The following is a 25,140-nucleotide window of genomic DNA, read 5'->3' on the forward strand; positions in this document are numbered from 1 at the left end:
TATATATATATATATATATATATATATACAGTAATGAAGATGTATACAGTAATGAAGATATATACAGTAATGAACAAGCCTCCATGGGGAAGCATTCCGCAAACGGAGCCATTTCAGAAAAGGCCTGTTCTCATGGTTTTCATGGCCCGTTCTTATGTTGCCAGCCTCCTGTCCTCCCATGGAGGAGGAACATGAAGAAGGGCCTTAGAGGATGATCGCAGAGTGAGCTGGTTTTTATGGGGAGAAGTGGTCTTTGAGGTATTGTGGTCCTGAGCCGTTTAAGATATTGGTTGCTTGAAGGTACCCTAAGGCATCCACTCTCTCTTACGAAGTTTAAGTCCAAGGGTCAATATGGTTGTCTTTCCCCTCAAAGAAGTAGAACAAGGGTGCCAGGCAAGGTGCATAGCTGCTCATTCATCACAATACTGCCATGTAATAGAAGCATTCTGGGACATCCCTACCACCAATACTTTTGCTTGCTTTCTGCTGTAACCTGCTTTCTGCAAATTGTGGGTGGGGTTTTTTTTTTTGCATCACACCAGGGAAGATTTACATCCAAGGCTGGCAGATATATCTTCAGCTACAGGTTTTTTTTTTTTAATGCCCTTTCCCTCCCTAAATGCTGGACCTTGTGCAGTTGGGCTGAAGCCTTGCTCTATAAGGCACTGAATCTCTGGAAAATCACAGGCCTCCTGGGGCCCAACTAGTTCTGCTGGCTCTTTGCCCAGTTCTACCACTCCCCTCTTTGATTTGTGAATGCCCTTTTTTGTCCCTGTATAAACTTCCTTTTGGCAGCCTTTACTCTGTGCAGCAAAGCATTTACTGTAGCCTCTCTCCTGGCTTTTGCCTGTTCTTGTTATGTTTTGCTTTGCGTCTTGCCTCAGTTGGCCCTTTCCTGATATCTCACTTCCACAAACCCTGCTAGTTCCTTTTCTTCCTGCACTTGCCTCCTTTTGTGGCTGCCTTTCTAGAACTGACCATTTATTTACTTTGCTGAAATACATTCCATCTCCATCAGCAGCTTCCCCCAAATCACCTCCCCACCCCTGTGAAGATCCAGCTCCTCCTCCTCTATGTCCAAAGGGACCTGATCCTGCAGGGAACACTAGCCAGTCCCTGAAAGCTGCTGACTATTCATGAGAAGAGTCCTTTAAAACACACACACACACACCCCTCTTCGTTTGGCATCTTATCTTTAATTTGTTTTTTTTGTCTAGGCAGGCTCAGTGCTGCACAGCAGAAAATTTAAAGCAGCAAAACATGTCACTCTCACATACCTGAGGCAACGTACACACATATAGGAATATGTACTTAATGAGCACTTTAGTTTCAGTGTAGCTTCTTACCAAATACTTTGTTGTTGCATCTGACACATGTTCATTCATAACAGAAGTGCAGGAGAATAGGGTCTCTGAGAGGTGCCCATATTTCACATTTTTTTGGGGGGGGGGGTTGGGATAACAGAAAAAATACTTCTTCCAATAAACATTTACTGTGTACTAAATCATTGGGGGTGGGAGTAATTCAGAGATGGTGCTTTGCATGTATAACATTCCAGGTTCAGTCTCTGACATCTCTTGTTAAAAGGTTCTTGTGTCTGCAGCAGATGGGGAATGATCTCTTCCTGAAATGTCAACAATGGACAAGATCGACAAATTGTCTATATAAGGCATAGGCAAACTCTGCCCTCCAGATGTTTTGGGACCACAACTCCCATCATCCCTGACCACTGGTCCTGTTAGCCAGGGATGATGGGAGTTGTAGTTCCAAAACATCTGGAGGGCAGAGTTTGCCTATGCCTGGTCTATATCAGTGCTCTTCAACCTTGGCTCCTTGGGTATTACTGGACTACAAATCCGATCCAGCTGTGCCAGTGGTCTAGGATGATGGAAGTCGCAGCCTCGCAACATATGGGGGACTCGTGGTTGAAGAATACTGGTCTGTGGTCTTAGGCAACATCACATGTTCCTAACCTTGTTTTTAGTGCATGCAGCTGAGTGTAGGCAGTTCAGTATGTGGGCCAGGTTTAACACCATTTTGCCATATTTTTTATATCAAGGATGTCTTAACTGAAAGCATAACTTGAAAACAAAAGAGTTTTTAGCTTTCAGTGAGTCATGCAGAAATGATGCCTGCTGGAGAAAAACCAGCTGAGTGTCTGCTCAGTCTAACCTGGGTGTGTTTTCTCTTACAGGTTCTCAAATGCTACCCATGAAGTGCTCAATGCCACCCTCCACACCACGCTGGCGCTCACAACGAAGCTGGTGCTTCCTACGCCTGCCAAGCCTATCCTTCCAGTGCAAACTGGGGTGCAAGCTCAACAAGAGGAGCAGTCAAGCGGCATGACTATATTCTTTAGTCTTCTTGTATTAGGTGAATGTGCATCCAAGACTTTCTGATCAGTTACTCTTGGCTGCTCCCCGGAGCAAATGCAGGTGGGCAAGTGGAAACTAAGGAACATGGGTAACCTAAACATCTCTGTTACCCAAGTCCCCTGTTTCACTGTTCACAGGCCATTCCCACTTAGACTTCATTTACATATTTGTTATTTCTATCAATAATTGGTCCCTGGTATTATGTTTCTGATCCTTAAAAAACAAGCAAACTAGTCTGCTTCTGAGGGTCTGTAGTCAAACAATACTTTTCTTTTCTCCTCCCTGTCCCAATCACTAGCTTTATTTCAGTGTGGAACGTTAGTAAACCCTTTTTGTTCCTTTGAGTTTTTGCATGGTTTTTATTTGCATGCTTATTTAGTGCATATGAACTGGGTGATTCTCTATGCGGATTGTTGTATTTACACAAGCCCGTGAGAAATTAGGGACCTGTTAGGATGGTCTGCCCTCAGAGGCTGATAGATTCGTTTAGTTTCCAAAAGGCTTTGGGGGATTTTTCCAGATAATATGACTGGCTGTCTTGCTGAATCCCTGGTTGATCTGTGGAATAAATGGATGCCCCTATCCCACTTGATGGGAGACTTGTTGGTATATACCAGTGCTGACGGCAATGAAACAAGCTAGGATTCTGCTTGAATGCATGTGAGGAAAACTCCAGAAGAATGGGATGGAATGACAGTGAATGCTCATTATTGAGCCTGCTCAGTGGCAGTGAAGAAGACACACTTTGCTGCTTTAATTGCATCCTCGCTGTCATGCTTTTCTGGGTACTGCAGGGCCCACAGTCATTTGTTCACTAGTATTCATGCCATCGCAGAAGAAGAATAGCTCTGTTAGCACCAACAAATGTCCCACAAAGTAGTGAGCAAGTTCTGGAGAGCTCTTCTTCAGGCTTGGTGCTGAGCAGAAGGGAGTGGTAGGGCTGGACAAGATGCTGCTGCCCTAAAGCAAGGGCAAGAGAACCCAAGGTCCTCCAGATGTTGCTGGACTACATCTCCCAGTGTCACTTATCATTGGCCCTGCTGGTGGGGCTGATGAGAGTTGGAGTCCTGCAACATCTGCAGGGCATGCAGAAGGCGTTTGGCAAATTTAATTGCAGTAGATTGAGATAGTATTGCTCAACTGGCATTTTCCACTCTCCAAAGTCATGTACCTTTCTGTGTTGATGGTGATAACATATTTGTACTAGGCTTTAGAGGAACCTGCCATCAGCAAGGTTCAACTATATATCCATTACACCGAGTATTGTCTGCTTTGGCAACGGTTTTCTAGGGTACCTGACTGAAATTGAGCACAACACCTGCTACCTGATCTTTTTAACTAGAGATACGCGGGTAGCGCTGTGGGTTAAACCACAGAGCCTAGGGCTTGCTGATCAGAAGGTTGGCGGTTCGAATCCCTGCGACGGGGTGAGCTCCCGTTGTGCAGTCCCAGCTCCTGCCAACCTAGCAGTTCAAAAGCACGTCAAAGTGCAAGTAGATAAATAGGTACCGCTACAGCGGGAAGATAAACGGAGTTTCTGTGTGCTGCTCTGGTTCGCCAGAAGCGGCTTTGTCATGCTGGCCACATGACCTGGAAGCTGTACGCCACCTCCCTCGGCCAATAATGCAAGATGAGCGCCACAATCCCAGAGTCGGTCATGACTGGACCTAATGGTCAGGGGTCCCTTTACCTTTACCAAGGGCTGAATGTGGGGCCTTCTGCATGTACACCATGTGTTCTGCCACTGAGTCGTGGTCTCTTAGGGCAAGGGTTGCCTATGAAGACCCTTGCTGATAGGTTTGTGGACACCCGGCCACATTTGGCCCGTGGGACAGATGTTCCCCACCCCTGCTTTATGCAGCTCCCATGCTCAAAGGTAGTTTCCTGCTAAACACCTGTCACTTGGTGGGAATACTGGGCCGTCGGGACTGCTGCCTTCATACCTTGCTTGTGAGTTTCCTGGGGTTACCTTGTTGGCCAGGATGTTGGATTAGATGAGCTGATTCTTCAGGACTCTTGTGTTCTTACATAGCATATTAATTGCAAGTGTGTGTGTGTGTGTGTGTGTGTGTGTCCTCTCCAGAAAAACAAAGCAAAATGTTTGACAGTTTTCCGTGATCTTTTAGACGTCTGCTGTAATAAGAATATGCACTTCATGTGAGAAAGTACAGGCTTGTTTGCACTACCATAGACGTTTTTTATAAGCACGGAGAGACAGATCCTATTGTAAAGTGGCAAGAGACTTTTTTAAGCAAAGCAAAAGAAGACAATAAAATTGAGATTGTTTTTGTTGCAAATAAACGAACATTCCTTGTCTGTGCAAAACAGCCCTTTGTCTTCAAACCAGCATCTGCCTTGCATCCAAGGCTAACTTGATGTTTAAGGAGTCATAAAAATGAAAGTTCCAAGCCAAAGGAAAGGGCAGAAGATAATGCAACTCAAAGTCTAAACATCTCAAAGAATTTAAAAGGTTTCTTTGGCTCTGAAGATTCTTTCCCTCCCTTTTCTAGCAGAATAAACTAAGATCTGGACTGTATTAAAAACTGTCCTGGAAGCAGCCAGTACTGTGAGTGCCATCTACCTGCTACTACCCACCCCTACCCCAAATAGAGGTTTTGTGCCATTAGCTGTCCAGCTGCTACAACCGTAACAATAGGACTATAACTAGCTGGCACAAAATAAACACATGGGCTGGGGAGTCTGCAAAGGTTGGCTTGGTGGACTAGCCAGCCATCTTTTTTTATGGTTGCCACCAGCCTTCTGCTCTCCACAGAATCCCCTTGAAGTGGACAGAGGGACTAGCAGAGAGTCTTTCATTTGCACTGAGGTATGAAGACGTTAAGCAGCAGCAGGAGCCTCTCGTTTTGCTCGGACAAGACTGCTCCTCCTAATACCTGCTCCAAACCACAACACAACTGAGAGATTTGAGGGAATGGATCTGAGCCCTCCCATGTACCCCATTTATCAGAGTAGTAGTCTTCAATATTTTCAGCCCTGGGATCCCTTTCAGCCCAAATCTGTATCTGGGGACCCATTTCTAATGCTTTGTTTCTATCCATCTACCGTACCTGTAACCTGGTTATGGGTCCTGAACCACCATTTGCAGACCAATGCGCTAGAGGACCAGTTGTCCTTGTCTGGCTTGCAAATGCTAGATACCAGATTTTGACAGTCCACCACAGCAATGGCACTTCTGCGGCACTGATAGGGGTAGTATCAAGAGGTTCTCAGCCTTTTGGCTAAGATCAAGTGTAGCATCTGTTCTTATCAGTTTAATATCTGAGTATGTTTTACCTGTAAGGTAAGTTCTACTGAAATCCATTGGATTAATGGCCATGTAAACAGCTGGCATCCTAAGGTAAGTTATTTTACAGAAGACAGTGGAAATGAAAGTTTTCTACCCCGATTCCCCTGCAGACACCGCTGCCTAAAAATCTCGGGAGAGTCGGGATGTCTTCCTAAGCAATGTGAGATGAAGATAATTGGCCAAAATCAGGCTGGCTCCTAAGAAAAGTTAACTGAAGGAAGTTCATAGAAGGAATATTTCCTTTTTCCCATCTCCCCGAAGAGCTCCCCCACCTTATTCTAAATAGTTTAGCGGAGCTCTCCTGACTCTCCAGTGAGGCTTTTGGGGGCACACAGGAGGCTGCAAGAGGAGAAGAGAAACATGCCTTCTGTAAGCTTCTTCATTTATCTTAAGATTTGTGCCAATGTGTTGAGAATCAGGACTTTTTAGGGCACTTGGGTCTCGAAAGCCCTGTTACGCATGTGCACTGGCACGCATGGTTCTTTGTAATCAAGTCATCAAGAATGATTCTATCCACCTGGGGGATACTGAAGGAGATTTTCTTAAAAACAAAGAACCTGCACAACACTGTAAAACCTACTATTTCATCTTTTAATGAACGTGTCCCTGTTCTGGCAATATTTGGTATTTCTCAACTCCTTCGCTACTACTACTTTTTTTTGGCTTTGCATTTCTTTCAATTTCAAAAGGGAATCGTGCAATTTGTTTGAATTGTACTATGTAGCTGCTGTTTATCCTGTACCTAAATGTTGTTGTTTTTCCCCTGCCAGGTATCTGCATCATATTGGTGCATTTATTGATAAGATTCAGGCTGCATTTCATGCCAGAGAGTGTTGCTGTTGTTTCTTTAGGTGAGTACCTCATAACAATGGGGGAAAGGAACTGTATTCTTGTGTACTTATTAATTCAGATAAAACACATCCTTTCTTTCCAGCGCTCATTCCGATTCAGTGAAGCAAATGGGCTGTAAGAGGGAGAAGGGACGGTGCAGGCTGTTTTGCAGGGAACGAACCAGGTCTTGTCTGAGAGCTAATCTAGTTCGCAGGGGGAACCAGTTCTCTCCAGACCCATTCATTGCTGTGCTTGGGGGGAATTTGTTTATTTATTGTTTATTGCATTTATATATTACCATTTATCTCTAAAGAGCTCAAGTCACATGGTTCTCCCCGCTCCTTTAATCTCCACACAACCCTGTGAGGTAGGTTAGGCTAAGAGGCAGTGAGTGGCCCAAGGTCACCCAGCAAGTTTTATGCTTAGTGGGGATTTGAAGCCTGGTCTCCCAGGTCCGTGGCTTGGTGGGAGAGCATCTGCTTTGCATGCAGAAGGTCTCAGGTTTAATCCCCGGCATCTCCAGGTTGGCCCAGGAGAGATTTTGCCTGAAACTATGGAGAGCACCTGCCAGACTATACCGAGCTAGATGGACCAATAGTCTGACCTGGTATAAGTCAGTTTCCATGTTCCTAACAGCAGCAGGCATGCAGCCATCTGCTTTTCTCGTGGACTCTGTGTCAACAGCCAGGGAGATGCTTATCATAAGGATGTGAGCAGCTGGAGAAAATTCAGAGGCACCAACCGGGTTGTGTGTGAAGTCTGATGAATTAGATCATTATTAAAAAATACACAAAAGCAGAGAAGGCAGAATTTACAGGCAGGGGCACAGAGTTCTTATAAACAAGACCCAGTATCATAAAGTTAAGAATTTATGGCGTGAAGAGCTCATAAAGTGCTTTTTCGCTTGCTTTTTTTAAAGGTTTCCTTGATTTTGGAGAGAACTTTCACCCGCAGTTTAATAGTGTCCTGTGGCAGGAGTTGGCCTAGATATAGGCAGTGCTGCTCTCTCGCTTTCAGAAGCAGATGTACTGTGTGTAGTTCTCCAGATTTCACAGTTCACTGTAGGCAGATGCATGGAGGTTATGCTTGACTTGTTAGTATATACAAAATATTGCTCAGCTGAAGGTCTTGGAAGAGGTATGGAATCGAAGAAGCATTCTGCAGCTGTCTCCAAACGTGTGACTGACAGTTAGCAAAAGACGATAAATGATAGGCAATAGGAAAGTAGACTATCGTAACAGAACATGAGAAGGAGTCCTGCAGGGGAAAGAGATTGGGAATAATAGACATAGATCTGGTATGGATGTGTAACACTAAACTATGGTTTAGTTTTACATGAATGAGCCTTAGACTCGTGTCCTCACTCTTCTGGTACAATTGTGAAGAGGAGATCAAAAGCCTCCACTTAGTTTCAATTAACTTTGGTTTATTTTTATGTCAGTCTCCAGATTGTGCTCGATCTTAGCTATGGCTTAACTAAAGAAGACAGGATCGTAAACCACAGTTTGATCTCTTAACTATAGTTAACGCGGGCCACAGTTTGGTCGGGTTTCAACATAATAGCTTTCTCCCTATCGTGAGTGTCTTGAACGGGGTGGAAAAGGAAGTGGGAGTGCTTCCCCTTGAGGTCTGTTCAGGTGTTTTGCATTTTGTTCAAATGAGGCTATAGTGGATTTTATGTTGCATGAGGAAGTCAAGTTTTGTTTACATTGTCAATTGAAAGGAGAAGAGAGCGATGGCTTTCCCTTCAAGTCTTGTGAGGAACAATTTGAGGGAGTTGGATATGTTTAGCCTGGATAAAATGAGACTGAGAGGAGACAGGGTAGCCATTGTCAAATATCCAAAGGGCTGTCACATGAAAGATGGAGCAAGCTTGTTTTCTCCTGCTCTGGAGGGTAGGACCCATACCCATGGCTTCAAGATACAAGGAATGAGATTCCAACAAAACATCAGAAAGAATTTTCTGACGATAAGAGCTCTTCAACAGTGGAACAGACTACCTTGGGAGGTTGTGGGCTTTTCTTCTTAGGAGGTTTTAAAGCAGTGGTTGGATGGCCATCTGCCATGGATGCTTTAGTTGGGATTCCTGCATTGCAGGGGGTTGGACTAAAGGATCCCCAGGGTCCCTTCCAACTCTACAATTCTATGATTCATCCAAGCTGAAAGTTGGAAGATTTATCCAAGATGGAAAGCTATTTTTAGGGAAATCTGGTAGCTAAAAGCATGAACTCTGCACTGCAAGTCCCTTACATCCCTTACATCTTAAACCAGTCATGAACTCACTGGTTGTGGTCTTTAGTGCAGGTGTCTCCAACCATCAGCTGATGTTGTATTGCAGCCCTCATCATCCCTGACCATTGGCCATGCTGGCTAAAGATGATGGGAATTTGCATCTAAATCATTTGAAGGATATAGGGTTGGGGATGGTTCTATTGCCTACCTTTCAGCAGCAGCTCATTTCCATCTTTAACATGGGTAAAATACCTATGTTAACACTAGTCTGCCTTAAGGTTTGTTGTTAAGTATTGCTGAGCTAATGTAGATAAATAGTCACAAAATAACTAGCCCTTCTTTTAACTGCAATTATTAGCTGTTCTTCTTAAGATTGCTCTTTTCTCTCCCTGTTGCATTGTTAAGTTGTAAGCCTTTGGCAAGGAGTGCTTTTTCACGGAGCTATTCTATAGGACCCAGAATAGTTTTAAGCTCTTTATAAATAATAATCAAGGTCATAGTGCTGCTTCTTATTAATATGTAAGTAATTCTGATAAGCTTTGAGCCCTTTGGAATTAAGTACTACATAAAAACCATGTATTAATTATCATGATGCTACTAAAACATTGCATGCCATTGAGGAGCTGCCATCAAGGCAACGCCAAACTAAGAATAAAATGCCAGGAGAAAGGAACAAAGAAAGCTGACTAGGGGAACGATATGTCCTGTGAAGTACATCCAACTTGAACTGAGGAACACATTTGAGACATTGTCTGAAGAAGAGGGAGATCAGATGCTGAGTTGGCCCTGGAACAAATGACAAAAGCCTTAGGATAAATATGAATCATAGAATCATAGATTTGGAAGAGACCACAAGGGCCACCCAGTCCAACCTCCTGCCAGCAGTGGCTATGGATAGAGCAAAAACAAGACGACGACAACAGCAACAACAATTTATTATTTATACCCCGCCCATCTGGCTGGGTTTCCCTAGCCACTCTGGGCGGCTTCCAACAGAATATTAAAATACAATAATCTTTTAAACATTAAAAGCTTCCCTAAACAGGGCTGCCTTCAGATGTCTTCTAAAAGTCTGGTAGTTGTTTTTCGCTTTGACATCTGGTGGGAGGGCATTCCACAGGGGGAGGTGCCACTACTGAGAAGGTCCTCTGCCTGGTTCCCTGTAACTTGGCTTCTCGCAACGAGGGAACTGCCAGAAGGCCCTCGGCACTGGACCTCAGTGTCCGGACAGAACGATGGGGGTGGAGACGCTCCTTCAGGTATACTGGACCGAGGCCATTTAGGGCTTTAAAGGTCAGCACCAACACTTTGACTTGTGCTCGGAAACGTACTAGGAACCAATGTAGGTCTTTAAAGACTGGTGTTATGTGATCTTGACGGCCGCTCCCAGTCACCAGTCTAGCTGCCGCATTCTGGATTAGTTGTAGTTTCCGGGTTGCCTTCAAAGGTGGCCCCACATAAGAGCGCATTGCGGTAGTCCATAAGACACTTAGGAAAGAGCAATAATATAAGGGAGTGCTGTTTTGGAAAGGACATTAAAGTACGAACACAGAGAGAAAGTACAAGCAAGGAGACCATAAAATATTGCAGCAGGTAGAAGAGTTAGTTCACTTGTGATGGTAAAGCCTAGAGGTGTAGAGGTGTTGAAAAAGGCATTATTGGATCCCATTGCCCTAGATAATTCTCAGACTGTGTTCAGTGCTCTTTTCTTGATTAAGGTCATAGAACGTGGTAAACAACCTCTTGCCTTTCTTGGATGAAGCTCACTATCTGAATTCTTTCCTATATGAGTTCAGGCCTGATTCTGGTTGGTTTTAGACCGACCAGGTGGATGATCTACGCAGGAACTGGACAGGGGAGGCACATCCCTGTTGGTTCTGCTGAACCGCTCATTGGCATATGATACTACCAGCCACATTATCTTTCAGGAGCTGTCCTCAAGAGGGAGGGATGTAGCTCAGTTGGTAGAGCACATGGGCTGAATCCAAAAAGATTCAATCCCTGGCATCTTCAGATAGGACTGTGAAAGATTCCTTTGTGAAACCTTGGAGAGCCACTGCCAGTCAGTGTGAACCAGGGTGGGCAGCATTTAGACTTGCAGGATGTAAGCCCTGAGATCTACCAACTGGGAGCAGGTACAAAAGACATGTATCTAGAATTGAGGGATTCTGAGCCCATGAATTTGTTGTGAGTACTAGAACTGAGCTGAGCTCGTTATCCTTCATCATAAAAAAAATTGGTTACTGCCCCCTGGCTGTCATCCTCCTTTCTTTCTTTCTGCAGCAAAAAAGTATTTTTTTGGGGGTGGGGCAGATTTATTTGTTTTTAAAAAACTGAAAGTCATAAACCCTATAGGAAATCACCCAGAGATCTACCAACATATCTCTTAACTGCTTTCCTGCCCGCTCTTGACGTACTGAGCCAGATAGACGAATGGTGAGATGTGTTTTTATTGCTAAATGGAAAAGCAGAAGTGGTTAGCAGAAGTGCTTTCACTATAACATGCAATGTACCTGCTAACTTTGGACTCAAAATGAAAGAGCTTGTTTCGGATCATATTTGGCACAAAAATAAAGCAACCAGATCTATTCATTAAAACTTTACTAATCTACCTCTGAAATGGTTCAGGCTGACTTCTCTAATTGTTTATTACAAAACTAAGATGTGCCTAGGAGCTGGGGAGGAGGGGCACCTTCCAGCTCTAGTCAATCTTGGGTGCCGCAACTATAATTTACTCTGGGGTAGTTGGTATTTGAAAGAGATACAGAAGTGCTTCCTTAAGGGTGTATGCTACTGAGCTTGCTCTGAGAACCTAATCTCTGTATCTTAAAATCTTACAGCTACTGCAAGATTATGAAGCATCCTTAATGTAGCGTAATGAGGGCTATTTCTGTCACTTGGGGAGTAAGAGATTGTCATCTTAAATCCAGATCAAACTCTGAAGCATTTGCAAATACGTTTAAAAAGTTCAGCAGCTGGATTCTGCTTACCCATTGGTTTGGCTTGCTGATGTAGCATTCCTGATTTCTGAGTGACTATGCCTTCAAAGCGTGAGAACGTGTGCCGTTGTAATTTTATTTATTTATTTGGGAGGTTTTTATCCTGCCATGTGCCATGTGGTCACAGGGTGGATCACAGAAACATGCAATGAGAAACAACTGAAGAGCATTTGTTAATAAAAGCACAATTTAGGAATTCACTGCAAATTCAGTTTGCATATCCCGTAAATGAGAACAGAAGACTGAATTTTCATCTAGTGGAAATAAATAAAATTAAATAAAAAACTGTCCAGTAGCACCTTAGAGACCAACTAAGTTTGTTCTGGGTATAAGTTTTCATGTGCACCTCTAAAGAAGTGTGGATGCACATGAAAGCTTATACCCAGAACAAACCTAGTTGGTCTCTAAGGTGCTAATGAACAGTTTTTAAATTTTTATTTATTTATTTCGACTGCATCAGACCAACACGGCTACCTACCTGAATCTTGCATCTAGTGGTTATAGAACAGACGTGACATATTCTGCTGAGTTTACTATCTTGATTGACAGTTATATGGAAGACTTTTAATTCTAAACGACTTTTAATTCTAAGCGACTTTTAATTCTAAACAAAGGAGCATTTTGTTTAATTCCCCTGGTGTGAGAACATCAGATTCTCCTTTTTCTTATTAACTTTTATTTGCATGAATTTTCCTGGAAGTTCCTTCAGTAGCAGTTTTATGTTCATACTGATTGCAATCTCACTTGGAGGGAGGAATGCAAGGATTACGTTTTGGGCAAGTTCTCCTCTCAGTTTCCTCAGGAATCCTGTATCTTGTAACATTTTTTAGTGTTGTGTCAACAGGATCCTGACTTCAAAGCAGTTTACTTGTTGAATAAGTGGGGTATGAGTTTTTCTTGTCTCGCCCGACTCTTTACTGGAAATTTAGCTTCCGGGCCCAACCACTGTTTCACAATAAGGGTTGTTATGAACTCCCTCTGCCAAAGAGATCCAAATTTGCATGCCAGGAACCCTTACAGTCTGCGTTCAAGATAATTTATTTGCATGACCTTCAGGGGATAAAATTCATTGTCATTTACGAGCTTGTTTTAGAAGCAGGTTTTTATTGTTATTGTTTCTTTGTACTACTGTAGTTTCTTCCTCCCAAACTCCTTACCATTGGTAACATTGCAAGGTAATCTGGTTATAATTTTGCCATCATCCTAAAAGGTCCAGTTTAGGGTCAGGCTAGCATTAGGCAGAAGGAGGTGACTGCCTCAGGGGGCAGGTTCTTGGTGTATGCCACATGACCTATCCTTGGTCTGCCTTAGGTGTGCTGGAGGATGCTATCCCATTCTAGGGGTTGAATTAAGTTTCACCTGGCAGCACTAGTGGTGCACATGCTGGGGGCAGAGCCACCATCCCAACACCACCGGCGCCACTACGTACCTGAGCTGGGTGTAGCTGGAGTTGCATAGGTACAATGGCAGGAGTGTTAGATTGGATCTGTTGGGGCATGCACACAGCCCCAGCCTTGCCACCGCCCAGCCCCATCCATGTATGCAGCAGTGAAGCTAGTGTTGGAAAAACAGTTCCCACCCCATGGGCTGCCGCTGGTTTGTAGTCCAGTTGCCTTCTGTAAGTGGACTGGGGCTGTAGTGTTACGCTGTCCTTTTCCACAGGCAGCAAAATGTCTTGGGCTTGCCTTGGTTCAACTGAATACACTTCCCCCCTGCATTCAAGATATCCCATTGCAGTATTGCAGAAGGCGACCATTGACGATCTCTTATTCTAGTCAAAGTGGTGGAAGTGCTAATCCAATTAGTCTCCTGTGCTTCTGCCCTCTTAAGCCTCTGCGTGTGCAAATTTTTCTAGCGCTCTGTAACGGGGCAGTTACTACTGGATATTACTAGGGATGGTTTCTCATGGACCACATTGGGTTGGCACAGAAAGAAAACTAACCACTTCCCTCAGAATTTGTAAATTGCTGAGCTTATTTGCCAGCCTGTCCAAAGTCCCCATTCAAATCAATGGGGATATTTGAAAGAGGCTGCAGCTTTGAATGTAGCTGGGGAGATGGGATAGCTTGGTGACCTTAACTCCATCCTGGAGCACATGCATTGCATGCAGAGGGTCCCAGTTTCAACCACTTAAAACCCAGTTAAAAGGGTCAGGTATTAGGTGATGGATCAGAATCCTGCTTGAGATCCCAGGAGTACAAACACTGGGTTTGATGGGCAAAAGGCAGCTTCCTATGTTTCTAGACTCCTTGAGGCAAGAAGTTACTCAGCAACAGTCACTATTTGCTCCACACTGGCTGTTTTGGGACTGAATGGGGGAGGTAAACTGAGAACTCTTCTCTAATTTGGCTTCCAATCTGAGCTGGAGAAGAACTGAGGGCCTTCTAATGCTTTCCTTTGTGATGAGCATTACTAAGCGCTCAGATTTTGTTTCTGAACCTCTGCCTTGTGAATTTTGCTGGTCTCTCTTTTTAAAAAAGCAACAACCACTTTTATGTGGTTGATGGAAAGTATTTAATTGATTTTACTGGTTTTTTAATTGGCTGGTTTTTATGTTTGCCTGAGGCAGAATTTGTGGTAACCTATGTTGGATTTGCACTTGGTCTCCTATCCACATACTGGTTTGTCCCAGGCTAAATGTGTTTTGAAGCAATTTGCAAAGCTTATCCCCTTCATGGATCAATGCCTTGTCGTGGCGAAGGGGCTTGAATAACTCAGAGAAGCTATGAGCTATGCCATGCAGGGCCACCCAAGATGGACAGGTCATAGTGGAGAGTTTTGACTAAACGTGATCCACCTGGAGAAGGAACTGGCAAGCCACTCCAGTATCCCTGCCAAGAAAACTCCATGGACAAAGACAACAGGCATATAAAAGTTATGACGCTGGAAGATGAGCCCCTCAGGTCGGAAGGCGTCCAACATGCTACTGAGGAAGAGCGGAGGACAAGTACAAGTAGATTCAGAGCTGATGAAGCGGCTGGGCCAAAGCCGAAAGGACGCTCAGTTGCGGATATGCCTGGAAGCGAAAGGAAAGTCCGATGCTGTAAAGAAAAATATTGCATAGGAACCTGGAATGTAAGAACCATGAATAGAGGTAAGCTGGATGTGGTCAAAAATGAGATGACAAGAATAAATATCGACATCCTGGGCATCAGTGAACTAAAATGGAAGGGAATGGGTGAATTCAGTTTGGGTGACTATCATATCTACTACTGTGGGCAAGAATCCTGTAGAAGAAATGGAGTGGCCCTCATAGTCAACAAAAGAGTGGCAAAAGCTGTAATGGGATGCAATCTCAAAAATGACAGAATGATCTCGATACGAATCCAAGGCAGACCTTTTAACATCACAGTAATCCAAGTTTATGCACCAACTACCGGTGCTGAAGAAAGTGAAATTGACCAATTCTATGAAGACCTACAACACCTTCTAGAAATGACACCAAAGAAGGATGTTCTTCTCATTACAGGGGACTGGAATGCTAAAGTAGGGAATCAAGAGATAAAAGGAACAACTGGCAAGTTTGGCCTTGGAGTTCAAAATGAAGCAGGGCAAAGGCTAATAGAGTTCTGTCAAGAGAACAAGCTGGTCATCACAAACACTCTCTTCCAACAACACAAGAGACGACTCTACACATGGATATCACCAAATGGGCAGCATCGAAATCAGATTGATTATATTCTCTGCAGCCAAAGATGGAGAAGCTCTATACAGTCAGCAAAAACAAGACCAGGAGCTGACTGTAACGCAGATCATCAGCTTCTTATAGCAAAATTCCAGCTTAAACTGAAGAAAGTAGGAAAAACCACTGGGCCAGTAAGATACAATCTGAATCAAATCCCTTATGAATACACAGTGGAAGTGAGTAACAGGTTTAAGGATTTAGATTTGGTGGACAGAGTGCCTGAAGAACTATGGATGGAGGCTCGTAACATTATACAGGAGGCAGCAACGAAAACCATCCCAAGGAAAAGGAAATGCAAGAAGGCAAAATGGCTGTCCAACGAGGCCTTACGAATAGCGGAGGAGAGGAGGCAAGCAAAATGCAAGGGAGATAAGGAAAGATACAGGAAACTGAATGCAGATTTCCAAAAAACAGCAAGGAGAGATAAGAGGGTCTTCTTAAATGAGCAATGCAAAGAAATAGAGGAAAACAATAGAATGGGGAAAACCAGAGATCTGTTCAAGAAAATTGGAGATATGAAAGGAACATTTCGTACAAAGATTACCATAATCAAGGACAAAAGTGGTAAGGACCTAACAGAAGCAGAAGACATCAAGAAGAGGTGGCAAGAATACACAGAGGAATTATACCAGAAAGATATGGAGGTCTCGTACACCCCAGGTGGTGTGGTTGCTGACCTTGAGCCAGACATCTTGGAGAGTGAAGTCAAATGGGCCTTAGAAAGCACTGCTAATAACAAAGCCAGTGGAAGTGATGATATTCCAGCTGAACTATTTAAAATTTTAAAAGATGATGCTGTTAAGGTGCTACACCCAATATGCCAGCAAGTTTGGAAAACTCAGCAATGGCCAGAGGATTGGAGAAGATCAGTCTACATCCCAATTCCAAAGAAGGGCAGTGCCAAAGAATGCTCCAACTACCGCACAATTGCGCTCATTTCACACGCTAGCAAGGTTATGCTTAAAATTCTACAAGGCAGGCTTAGGCAGTATGTGGACCGAGAACTCCCAGAAGTGCAAGCTGGATTTCGAAAGGGCAGAGGAACCAGAGACCAAATAGCAAACATGCGCTGGATTATGGAGAAAGCTAGAGAGTTCCAGAAAAACGTCTACTTCTGCTTCATTGACTATGCAAAAGCCTTTGACTGTGTCGACCACAGCAAACTATGGCAAGTTCTTAAAGAAATGGGAGTGCCTGATCACCTCATCTGTCTCCTGAGAAATCTCTATGTGGGACAAGAAGCTACAGTTAGAACTGGATATGGAACAACTGATTGGTTCAAAATTGGGAAAGGAGTACGACAAGGTTGTATATTGTCTCCCTGCTTATTTAACTTATATGCAGAATTCATCATGCGAAAGGCTGGACTAGATGAATCCCAAGCAGGAATTAAGATTGCCGGAAGAAATATCAACAACCTCAGATATGCAGATGACACAACCTTGATGGCAGAAAGTGAGGAGGAATTAAAGAACCTTTTAATGAGGGTGAAAGAGGAGAGCGCAAAATATGGTCTGAAGCTCAACATCAAAAAAACCAAGATCATGGCCACTGGTCCCATCACCTCCTGGCAAATAGAAGGGGAAGAAATGGAGGCAGTGAGAGATTTTACTTTCTTGGGCTCCTTGATCACTGCAGATGGTGACAGCAGTCACGAAATTAAAAGACGCCTGCTTCTTGGGAGAAAAGCAATGACAAACCTAGACAGCATCTTAAAAAGCAGAGACATCACCTTGCCGACAAAGGTCCGTATAGTTAAAGCTATGGTTTTCCCAGTAGTGATGTATGGAAGTGAGAGCTGGACCATAAAGAAGGCTGATCGCCGAAGAATTGATGCTTTTGAATTATGGTGCTGGAGGAGACTCTTGAGAGTCCCATGGACTGCTAGAAGATCAAACCTATCCATTCTTAAGGAAATCAGCCCTGAGTGCTCCCTGGAAGGACAGATCGTGAAGCTGAGGCTCCAATACTTTGGCCACCTCATGAGAAGAGAAGAATCCTTGGAAAAGACTCTGATGTTGGGAAAGATTGAGGGCACTAGGAGAAGGGGATGACAGAGGACGAGATGGTTGGACAGTGTTCTCGAAGCTACGAACATGAGTTTGACCAAACTACGGGAGGCAGTGCAAGACAGGAGTGCCTGGCGTGCTATGGTCCATGGGGTCACGAAGAGTCGGACACGACTAAACGACTAAACAACAACAACAAGCAAAGCTTACAGAAGAAGTTGGTATCAGAACAGCTGGTATGTCGGTGTGTGTGTGTGTGTGTGTGTGTGTTTAGCAGCAGTTTTGAAAATTGGTTGAACAGGCTTAATGTAGCAGGTTCTATTCTTCAACAGATGAATGCGTAATACATAAGAGATTAAAGTAAAATGTGTATGGGGAACGAAAGCATTAATTATGAACAGTTACGGAAAACGTGTCACTCTTGAGATTTCAAGCAATCAGCTGTGTTATGACATTTCCCACAGTTCACTCAGTGCAGAAGTGATACATCAAACATAGTTTGGAACAAGTCGTCTCTCGTTTTGCTTCTTGATAAAAGCTTGCCAGCCAGTGACTAGGCAGAAGATTAAATGGCTAAATTCAGATACCTTCCTATCAGTTGCTTAATCTTAACCCATTAGCTGTTTAAGCAATATTCTTGGTTTCTCCTGTGGATTTGCTTTCTATCACATCCTTCCTGCTGGCTAGGAGATTCCACCCATTCCAAAATGAGCTCACCTGTCCCATTTTACATGCATACTTTTGTAGCTTCCCATGGAAATGCCTGCAGGGCATCATGTTCTAACTATGCTTAGGAAACTTCTCCAGTTGGCAGCAGAGCAAACTCTCCTCAGCACTATGGGTTGTGGGAAATAGATTGAGCTGTTCGACACAGCCTATCAAGTTTGGAAATGTAGGTCTTCTCTCCCAGCCTATGAAATGCAAATGTGACCAAAGCCTTGTTAACAGTTTTTAAAGAGAAAGTAAGCACAACCTGGTTCAAGTTTGCAGGGTACCTGGAAAGCTTGCCTACAATTCTGAACTGAAGATATAGTTGTCAAGCCCCACACTGGACAAAAGGTTCTTGCATTGCAGGGGGTTGGGGCTAGATGACCCTCAGGGGTCTCTTCTGATTCCAAGAGTCTATGAATAGCTGGGAAGCGGCAGATTGGATCAGGCTCAGTTGACACTGTTCCATTTGATTGACTAGTTTTGGTTTTATGCTCCTTGGAGGAAGGATGACTTTGCTGGAATTAGTGAGAGTCAGCTCCGCATAGCTTCTAGGGTACCTCTCAACTATTTCTTTATTTGTAAGATTTATATGACCTGTGCCTCATCGCATGTAATCTTGGGGTGAGTCACAACAAACAGTATAAGCAGGTAAAAGAAAAATGCTGTTTAAAATGAAAATCCACAGAATATTGCAACAATTTAGTCTTGAACACACAGTTAACCAAAGGCCTGCTGGAAAAGAAATACCTTCCACAAGTAAAATATAAGTTGGGCTTCTTCTTATTCCTGTACTTAAAAGATTAAGAGAAAAATTCTGTTGCATCACACACTGCTTTCTTTGTTGGGAGGTCATTCAACAACAGACAGTAAACAGTAAACTTTTCAAGGTTTGTCGCTGCACTTCTCTCCCCGCCCCCCAAACCACTTTATTGCAATCTTTTAAGGGGTCATCCTATACTGACACGTGGAAGGTTGTCCCTGAAACAAAAAGAAGCTTCATATTTTCACAGTACATTGCGTTACAACACATTCATCAGGAGCTGCTCATGTGATGCTCTTTTGATCACTTCTGTAGGTCAGAGTGGCACCTGCCTGTTCTAAAAATACCCTTCCAAACTCTCACTTCCAGTTCTCAAACCACATCTTCCAGAGTTAGAATAAAGAATTGCTCCTACATGCCTTTCTGTGTTGAAGTAAATCCAGGCATTCCCCCACCCTCACTTATGCGTGATTGCCTCGTGTGCGAATGGCATCGGGAATTAAATAAATGATTGAATTCAAACCCAGAAATGGTGGGAGAGGGCTAGAGAGGCCTCGTGGCTTGCAAGAAGACCCTCACCAGATTCCAAAGAGACCAGAGGCACAGCAGGACTTTGTTTATGCTGCTCAGCCTCCCCGCCTGACAGCTGATGTGCGGGGTAGCTCAGCAGCAGTAGCTGCTTTCCCTTGCATCCTCCTCCTGTCAGCCCCAGAGCTTCAATTTTAGTTGGGGATATTTGGGGATACAGTATTTTTTGTGTGGATTGAAGAGACAGAGTGGCAAAAATGGCAACTAGAGGGTGCCCCCCACTTTACGTGATTTCACTTATATGGGGGGGGGGGAGAATGTAACCCCAGCGTAAGTGTGTGTGGGGAAAATCTTGTACAAACTATAGGTGCCAGACAGAGATCTAAGTTGAGTTAGAACAGTGGTTCTCAAAAGGTGAGGCAGGAGAGGATGGACAATCAAAGAAACATTTAAATAGTGTCATGTAGTGATAGTTTTGTGTAAATAGACAGACAAACAGACAGACAGATACAGCAGCATATGGATAGATATTTTTCAAAATTAGAGCAAGAATATTGGCTATTCTGCAATTCTGTCCAACATATTGTGGGTGAACAGGGGTTTTCAACTCTTATAGTTCAGAAATATAAAAGTTCAGAAACGAGAGAGGCTTCTTTGTGTTGATGAGGATATGAGAGTTTGTCTCAAATTAGACCTAAGATAAATGAGATCACCTCTCAAACAAGTTAACACCTCTCATTGAGTTTGTCTGCATATGTAAGGTACACATGTAAGAGGCTCGTTTATAATTATATTTTGGGAATGAGTTATGTTCTTATGCAGTTGCATTGTTTTGTATTTTCTGGGTGTTCATATTTTCTGTTTTGTATTTTCTGGGTGTTCATATTATGGAGTGGTTGTGTTCTCTATTATAAATCAAACATTGCTAGGAGTTGTTTCTTTTTGTTTTCTAATGCATTTTTATCAATGAAAAATTGGTGTGGTGCGAGCAAATTTTTAGATTAGAAGGTTGTTCTTAAACTTTTTTCTCTGGGCCGCACTTTCAGAATAAAAATTTGCTCGCACCACACCAATTTTTCATTGATAAACTCCCAGAAGTGCAAGCTGGATTTCGAAGGGGCAGAGGGACCAGAGACCAAATTGCAAACATGCGCTGGATTATGCAGAAAGCTAGAGAGTTCCAGAAAAATACCTACTTCTGCTTCATTGACTACGCAAAAGCATTTGACTGTGTCGACCACAGCAAACTGTGGCAAGTTCTTAAAGAAATGGGAGTGCCTGATCATCTCATCTGTCTCCTGAGAAATCTCTATGTGGGACAAGAAGCTACAGTTAGAACTGGACATGGTTCAAAATTGGGAAAGGAGTACGACAAGGCTGTATATTGTCTCCATGCTTATTTAACTTATATGCAGAATTCATCATGTGAAAGGCTGGACTGGATGAATCCCAAGCCGGAATTAAGATTGCTGGAAGAAATACTGTATCAACAACCTCAGATATGCTGATGACACAACCTTGATGGCAGAGAGGGAGGAGGAGGAATTTAAGAACCTTTTATTGAGGATGAAAGAGGAGAGCGCAAAATATGGTCTGAAGCTCAACATCAAAAAAACTAAGATCATGGCCACTGGTCCCATCACCTGGCAAATAGAAGGGGAAGAAATGGAGGCAGCGAGACATTTTACTTTCTTGGGTTCCATGATCACTGCAGATGGTGACAGCAGTCACGAAATTAAAAGAAGCCTGCTTCTTGGGAGAAAAAGCAATGACAAACCTAGACAGCATCTTAAAAAGCAGAGACATCACCTTGCTGACAAAGGTCCGTATAGTTAAAGCTATGGGTTTCCCAGTAGTGATGTATGGGATTGAGAGCTGGACCATAAAGAAGGCTGATCGCCGAAGAAGTGATGCTTTTGAATTATGGTGCTGGAGGAGATTCTTGAGAGTCCCATGGACTGCAAGAAGATCAAACCTATCCATTCTTAAGGAGATCAGCCCTGAGTGCTCACTAGAAGGACAGATCCTGAAGCTGAAGCTCCAGTACTTTGGCCACCTCATGAGAAGAGAAGACTCCCTGGAAAAGACCCTGATGTTGGGAAAGATGGAGGGCACAAGGAGAAGGGGATGATAGAGGACGAGATGGTTGGACAGTGTTCTCGAAGCCACCAATATGAGTTTGACCAAACTGCGGGAGGCAGTGGAAGACAGGAGTGCCTGGCATGCGCTGGTCCATGGGGTCATGAAGAGTCGGACACGACTAAATGACTAAACAACAACAAGGTTAGAAGGAGGAGTTAGAAGGTTACTTCCTTAAGAGTTTAGAGGAAGAAGGAAGGAACTATTAAAGAAGAGAAACCAAGGCATTACCAATCCATCGGAGAAATGACCTCTTCTTCTGCTAAATGTTTTGAAGCAGGAGGTTGTTTTCTGCAGTCAGGCTACCAGGTGGTTATTTCAAATTTGCAATAGGGGAACTGAGGGCAAGAGATCTCCTTTTAGCCTTCCTTTTTCCTTCTGGGTTGCAAGGATTTCCTGGATATGAGGTAGCAGGGAATACCATAAGGCTATGCATTTCCAGGAGCCCTGGCTATTTTGTACTCTGTCTAAAAACATAGGTGGAAAAGGAAAATGGGTGGAAAGGGGAGGAGGATGAGCAAAGCTCACTGAATCTGGACTGACGTCGATTGAACGGGCTGAGTCATAGTTGCGATGTGCACAGGATTGTGCTTTAGGCGAGGCGACACCACTAAATCTTTGTGTTCCCCATTCACAGAAAACTGAGCACCTGAACACTCTGATGGGTCAAAGCTTTTCACGTTTCACATTGTGCTTTTCTCTCTTTCTCCTTTTAGGTATCCTCATGGGAGCATTTATAAAAATTATAGAAGCTCAAAAGCTAGCCAACTGGAAGGTACTCTGACAACATTTTAAAGTTCTTGGTTGTTGTTTTTACCATATCTTTTATGCTGCGCTTAATTTGAGCAAGCAAAAGAAGTGCCACTTAGGGTTCCTTGCTTTGTATCCCTGAAGCAGGACAAATTTTGCACTGGTCATCGCAGCCCACAAAAGAAGCAGTAGCAGCAGCTGCCCGGGGCATCACCATTTAAGAAGCATTGGGTTAGTCCAGGGGACTTGGAAAGGGGAATGCCTGCACCGACCCTCACCCTTGCCACACAGATTTTAGCACTATGAGAGATGTGTGTCCCATTCCTAATACTTTTCCTTCCCGCATTTTCCTTCCCGCAGTTCAACAGTCTCCTCTCTTTCCCTCCCTCCTGCCCAGATGCAGGAGAGGATAGGAGGCAGGCAGCACAAGTTGTCACTTACCGCAAGTGCCCAAGAGACATAGCTTAATTGGGGACTCTTCATCTCTAGCCAACCTGGAAATGCTGCTAAAAACGAGCCAGATCAAAGAATGAAAAATAAAATTCATTCAAATGCCAGAAGCTGAGAACTGTCTAGCATGTTCCTTTAAGGCATATGCACAGGGGGAGTGTGGGGTTCAACCCTACCTGTTTGGGGCACACCAGCCACACCAGTGGGGACTGGCTGGTGCATCTGAACCAAGCAGGATTGAACTCTCTGTGCAACAGCCATGTCTTCACATGACATCATGTATGGTGTCACATAAGTCATAAGTTGTAGGGCAACTGGACATGGTTTGGGGGAAACTGCCTTGGCAGGCCAAGTTTGGTCCATGGGCTGAACGTTCCCCCCCACCACCTGCTTTAAGTATTGCCTGCGCCCAACCAGCCCCATGTTCTTTTATACCTTTAACTACTACTTTTTATATCTCGGAAGCATCTATTGGGCTTCAGTTTCCCCACTACAGGCTGCTGCAGTTACAGAGTGCTTTAACCCACTCCTTTTTGTCTAGTTTCAGAAACATCTAGGGAAGGAAGTTTGCATACAAACAGATCAGTGCTAATCTAAGTGTCGTCCGCTTTGCCTAACTGCAGCTCTCCAGAATCTCCCGAGAAATATTTTGTGGTCCTGTTACCTTGAAAGACCTTTGAACTGGAGATGCTGGGGATCTTACTTGGAGCGGCAGATAACATTACTTTATGGAATTGCCTTGCCACAGGATGTGGGGATGGCCACCATTTTTGATGGCTTTGGGAAGGGATTAAGAGGTGTTTAAAAGCGATTACTGTCTCTACCTCATGAATTACCTGGGGGTGGGCATTGCAAAAGGTGGGTGCTATAATAGAGTTTTTGATATTAGGTGGGGGTGGACACCCTGGTGCTTAATCCCAGCTATATTAAAGTATTGGGTTCCTCTGTTTATTTTTATGGGCAACTTTCACTTCCGCCCTGGTGCAAAATAGCTCTTCACTGTGAAACAGGAAACAATCTGTCTAGACAATGAGATAATTCTCTCTATACTTTTTATATCACTATATCTCTTTATCCACCCCCCTTTTCCATCGATTTGATTCAATTCCCCGTCCCACCTGTAATGGTTATATAACAATACCTAGTTGCTTAGATTTCTTTTTTAAGAATCATAAAAAAATGTGGTCTACTTCAAATTCAGCTCTTTTTTTAAAAAAGGGTTATCAGCACTTTACAAGCCTGATATTCAATTGGAATGATGGACTTTAAAAGTCAGCACTTAAAAAATCTGCAGCCCTATGTAATTTCCAGTACAAATGTTGCACTTGTAAATATAAAATGCAGGAGAAAGCCATGAGAAATCAACAAAATGGTTTTGCTGATGTCAGCTTGCAGCATTTGAAAAACAGAAAGTGTGGCAAATGACTTTTTAAAACCAATTTGTCTGAGTTAAGCATTTTCCCCAACACCCACAATTTGTGAGCTTTTAAGCTCCATCAATTATATTAATATCAGAGATTTGCAATATTTGGAGAAAAATGCAGCTGTTAGTCCTTCCTGTGTAGCTTTGTGGATCACTGAATAACTTAGTATTTGAGGATTTGACCTGGCGCCACAATTCTGAGTTTCAAAACATCTTACTACACACTCCCTAGTTCCCCACTCTGCCCTACAGCCACTATCTTGTCCTTCATTTTGAACTATGCAGTATCTACCTGACTCTTTTTCTTGACTTCCTTTTTGACCCCTCTCTATTGACTAGTTCCTTTGCTACTGCCTTTCTCCCTGGTAGGATCTCCACCTGTGCCTAGGTTACCTGTTTGGGCTAGTGAGCCAACCCTGAAAAGACTTGAGATTTCAGTGCTGGACCATTATAGATTGTGTATTTTATGTGGCTGTTTCCTTTAGTGGGTTTAGGCAGAAAAGAGGGAAGCAGCCTGGGAAGTATCTGTTGCTACTAACTGACCTCTATGGCCCCTGATAAATGAGTGTGAATCTGTTGCTTGGGTCATGCAGTGTCAGAGAGTTGGTTAGGGTGCCTCTGCTATTTTTTGTGTGTGGGGTGGTTCAGGCACAAAAGGCTGGAACAATTAAAGTGGATTAAAGTACTCTGTCACTCTAGCACCACAAATCCACTTAAAAAAGAATTTGACTTTTTGCAGTTAGGAAAGTGATGGAGAAATTTTGAACAATGTGGGATGAAGGGATGATGAAAGGGAAGACATATGAACACCCTGCAAGCAAATCAGGATGAGCGTTCATTGTTACATAATATCCCCACAAACAGATGCTCAGTAAAGATCAGATATAATCTAACGGGTCAGAATGAACACTCTTTCTTTAGTGTTTGTCAGAGAAAGGGAA

At 43.5% G+C, this 25,140-nt stretch overlaps 1 protein-coding gene and 1 pseudogene across 2 annotated transcripts in view; both read left to right on the plus strand.

Moving 5' to 3' along the window:
* Nucleotides 1–25,140, plus strand: part of SLC9A8 (solute carrier family 9 member A8) — a 61,316-nt gene that overhangs the window by 7,615 nt on the left and 28,561 nt on the right. For both annotated transcript variants that reach the window (XM_035121465.2, XM_035121467.2), the window contains exons 2-4: nt 2,195–2,373; nt 6,453–6,533; nt 22,293–22,351. In XM_035121465.2, the coding sequence (XP_034977356.2) occupies nt 2,195–2,373; nt 6,453–6,533; nt 22,293–22,351 (319 nt within the window). The remainder of the gene's footprint in view (nt 1–2,194; nt 2,374–6,452; nt 6,534–22,292; nt 22,352–25,140) is intronic.
* On the plus strand, nt 5,595–5,698 carry LOC118089614 (U2 spliceosomal RNA; annotated as a pseudogene).

This window comes from Zootoca vivipara, chromosome 7 (assembly GCF_963506605.1).
Source record: "Zootoca vivipara chromosome 7, rZooViv1.1, whole genome shotgun sequence".
Classification (NCBI taxonomy): Eukaryota; Metazoa; Chordata; class Lepidosauria; order Squamata; family Lacertidae; genus Zootoca; species Zootoca vivipara.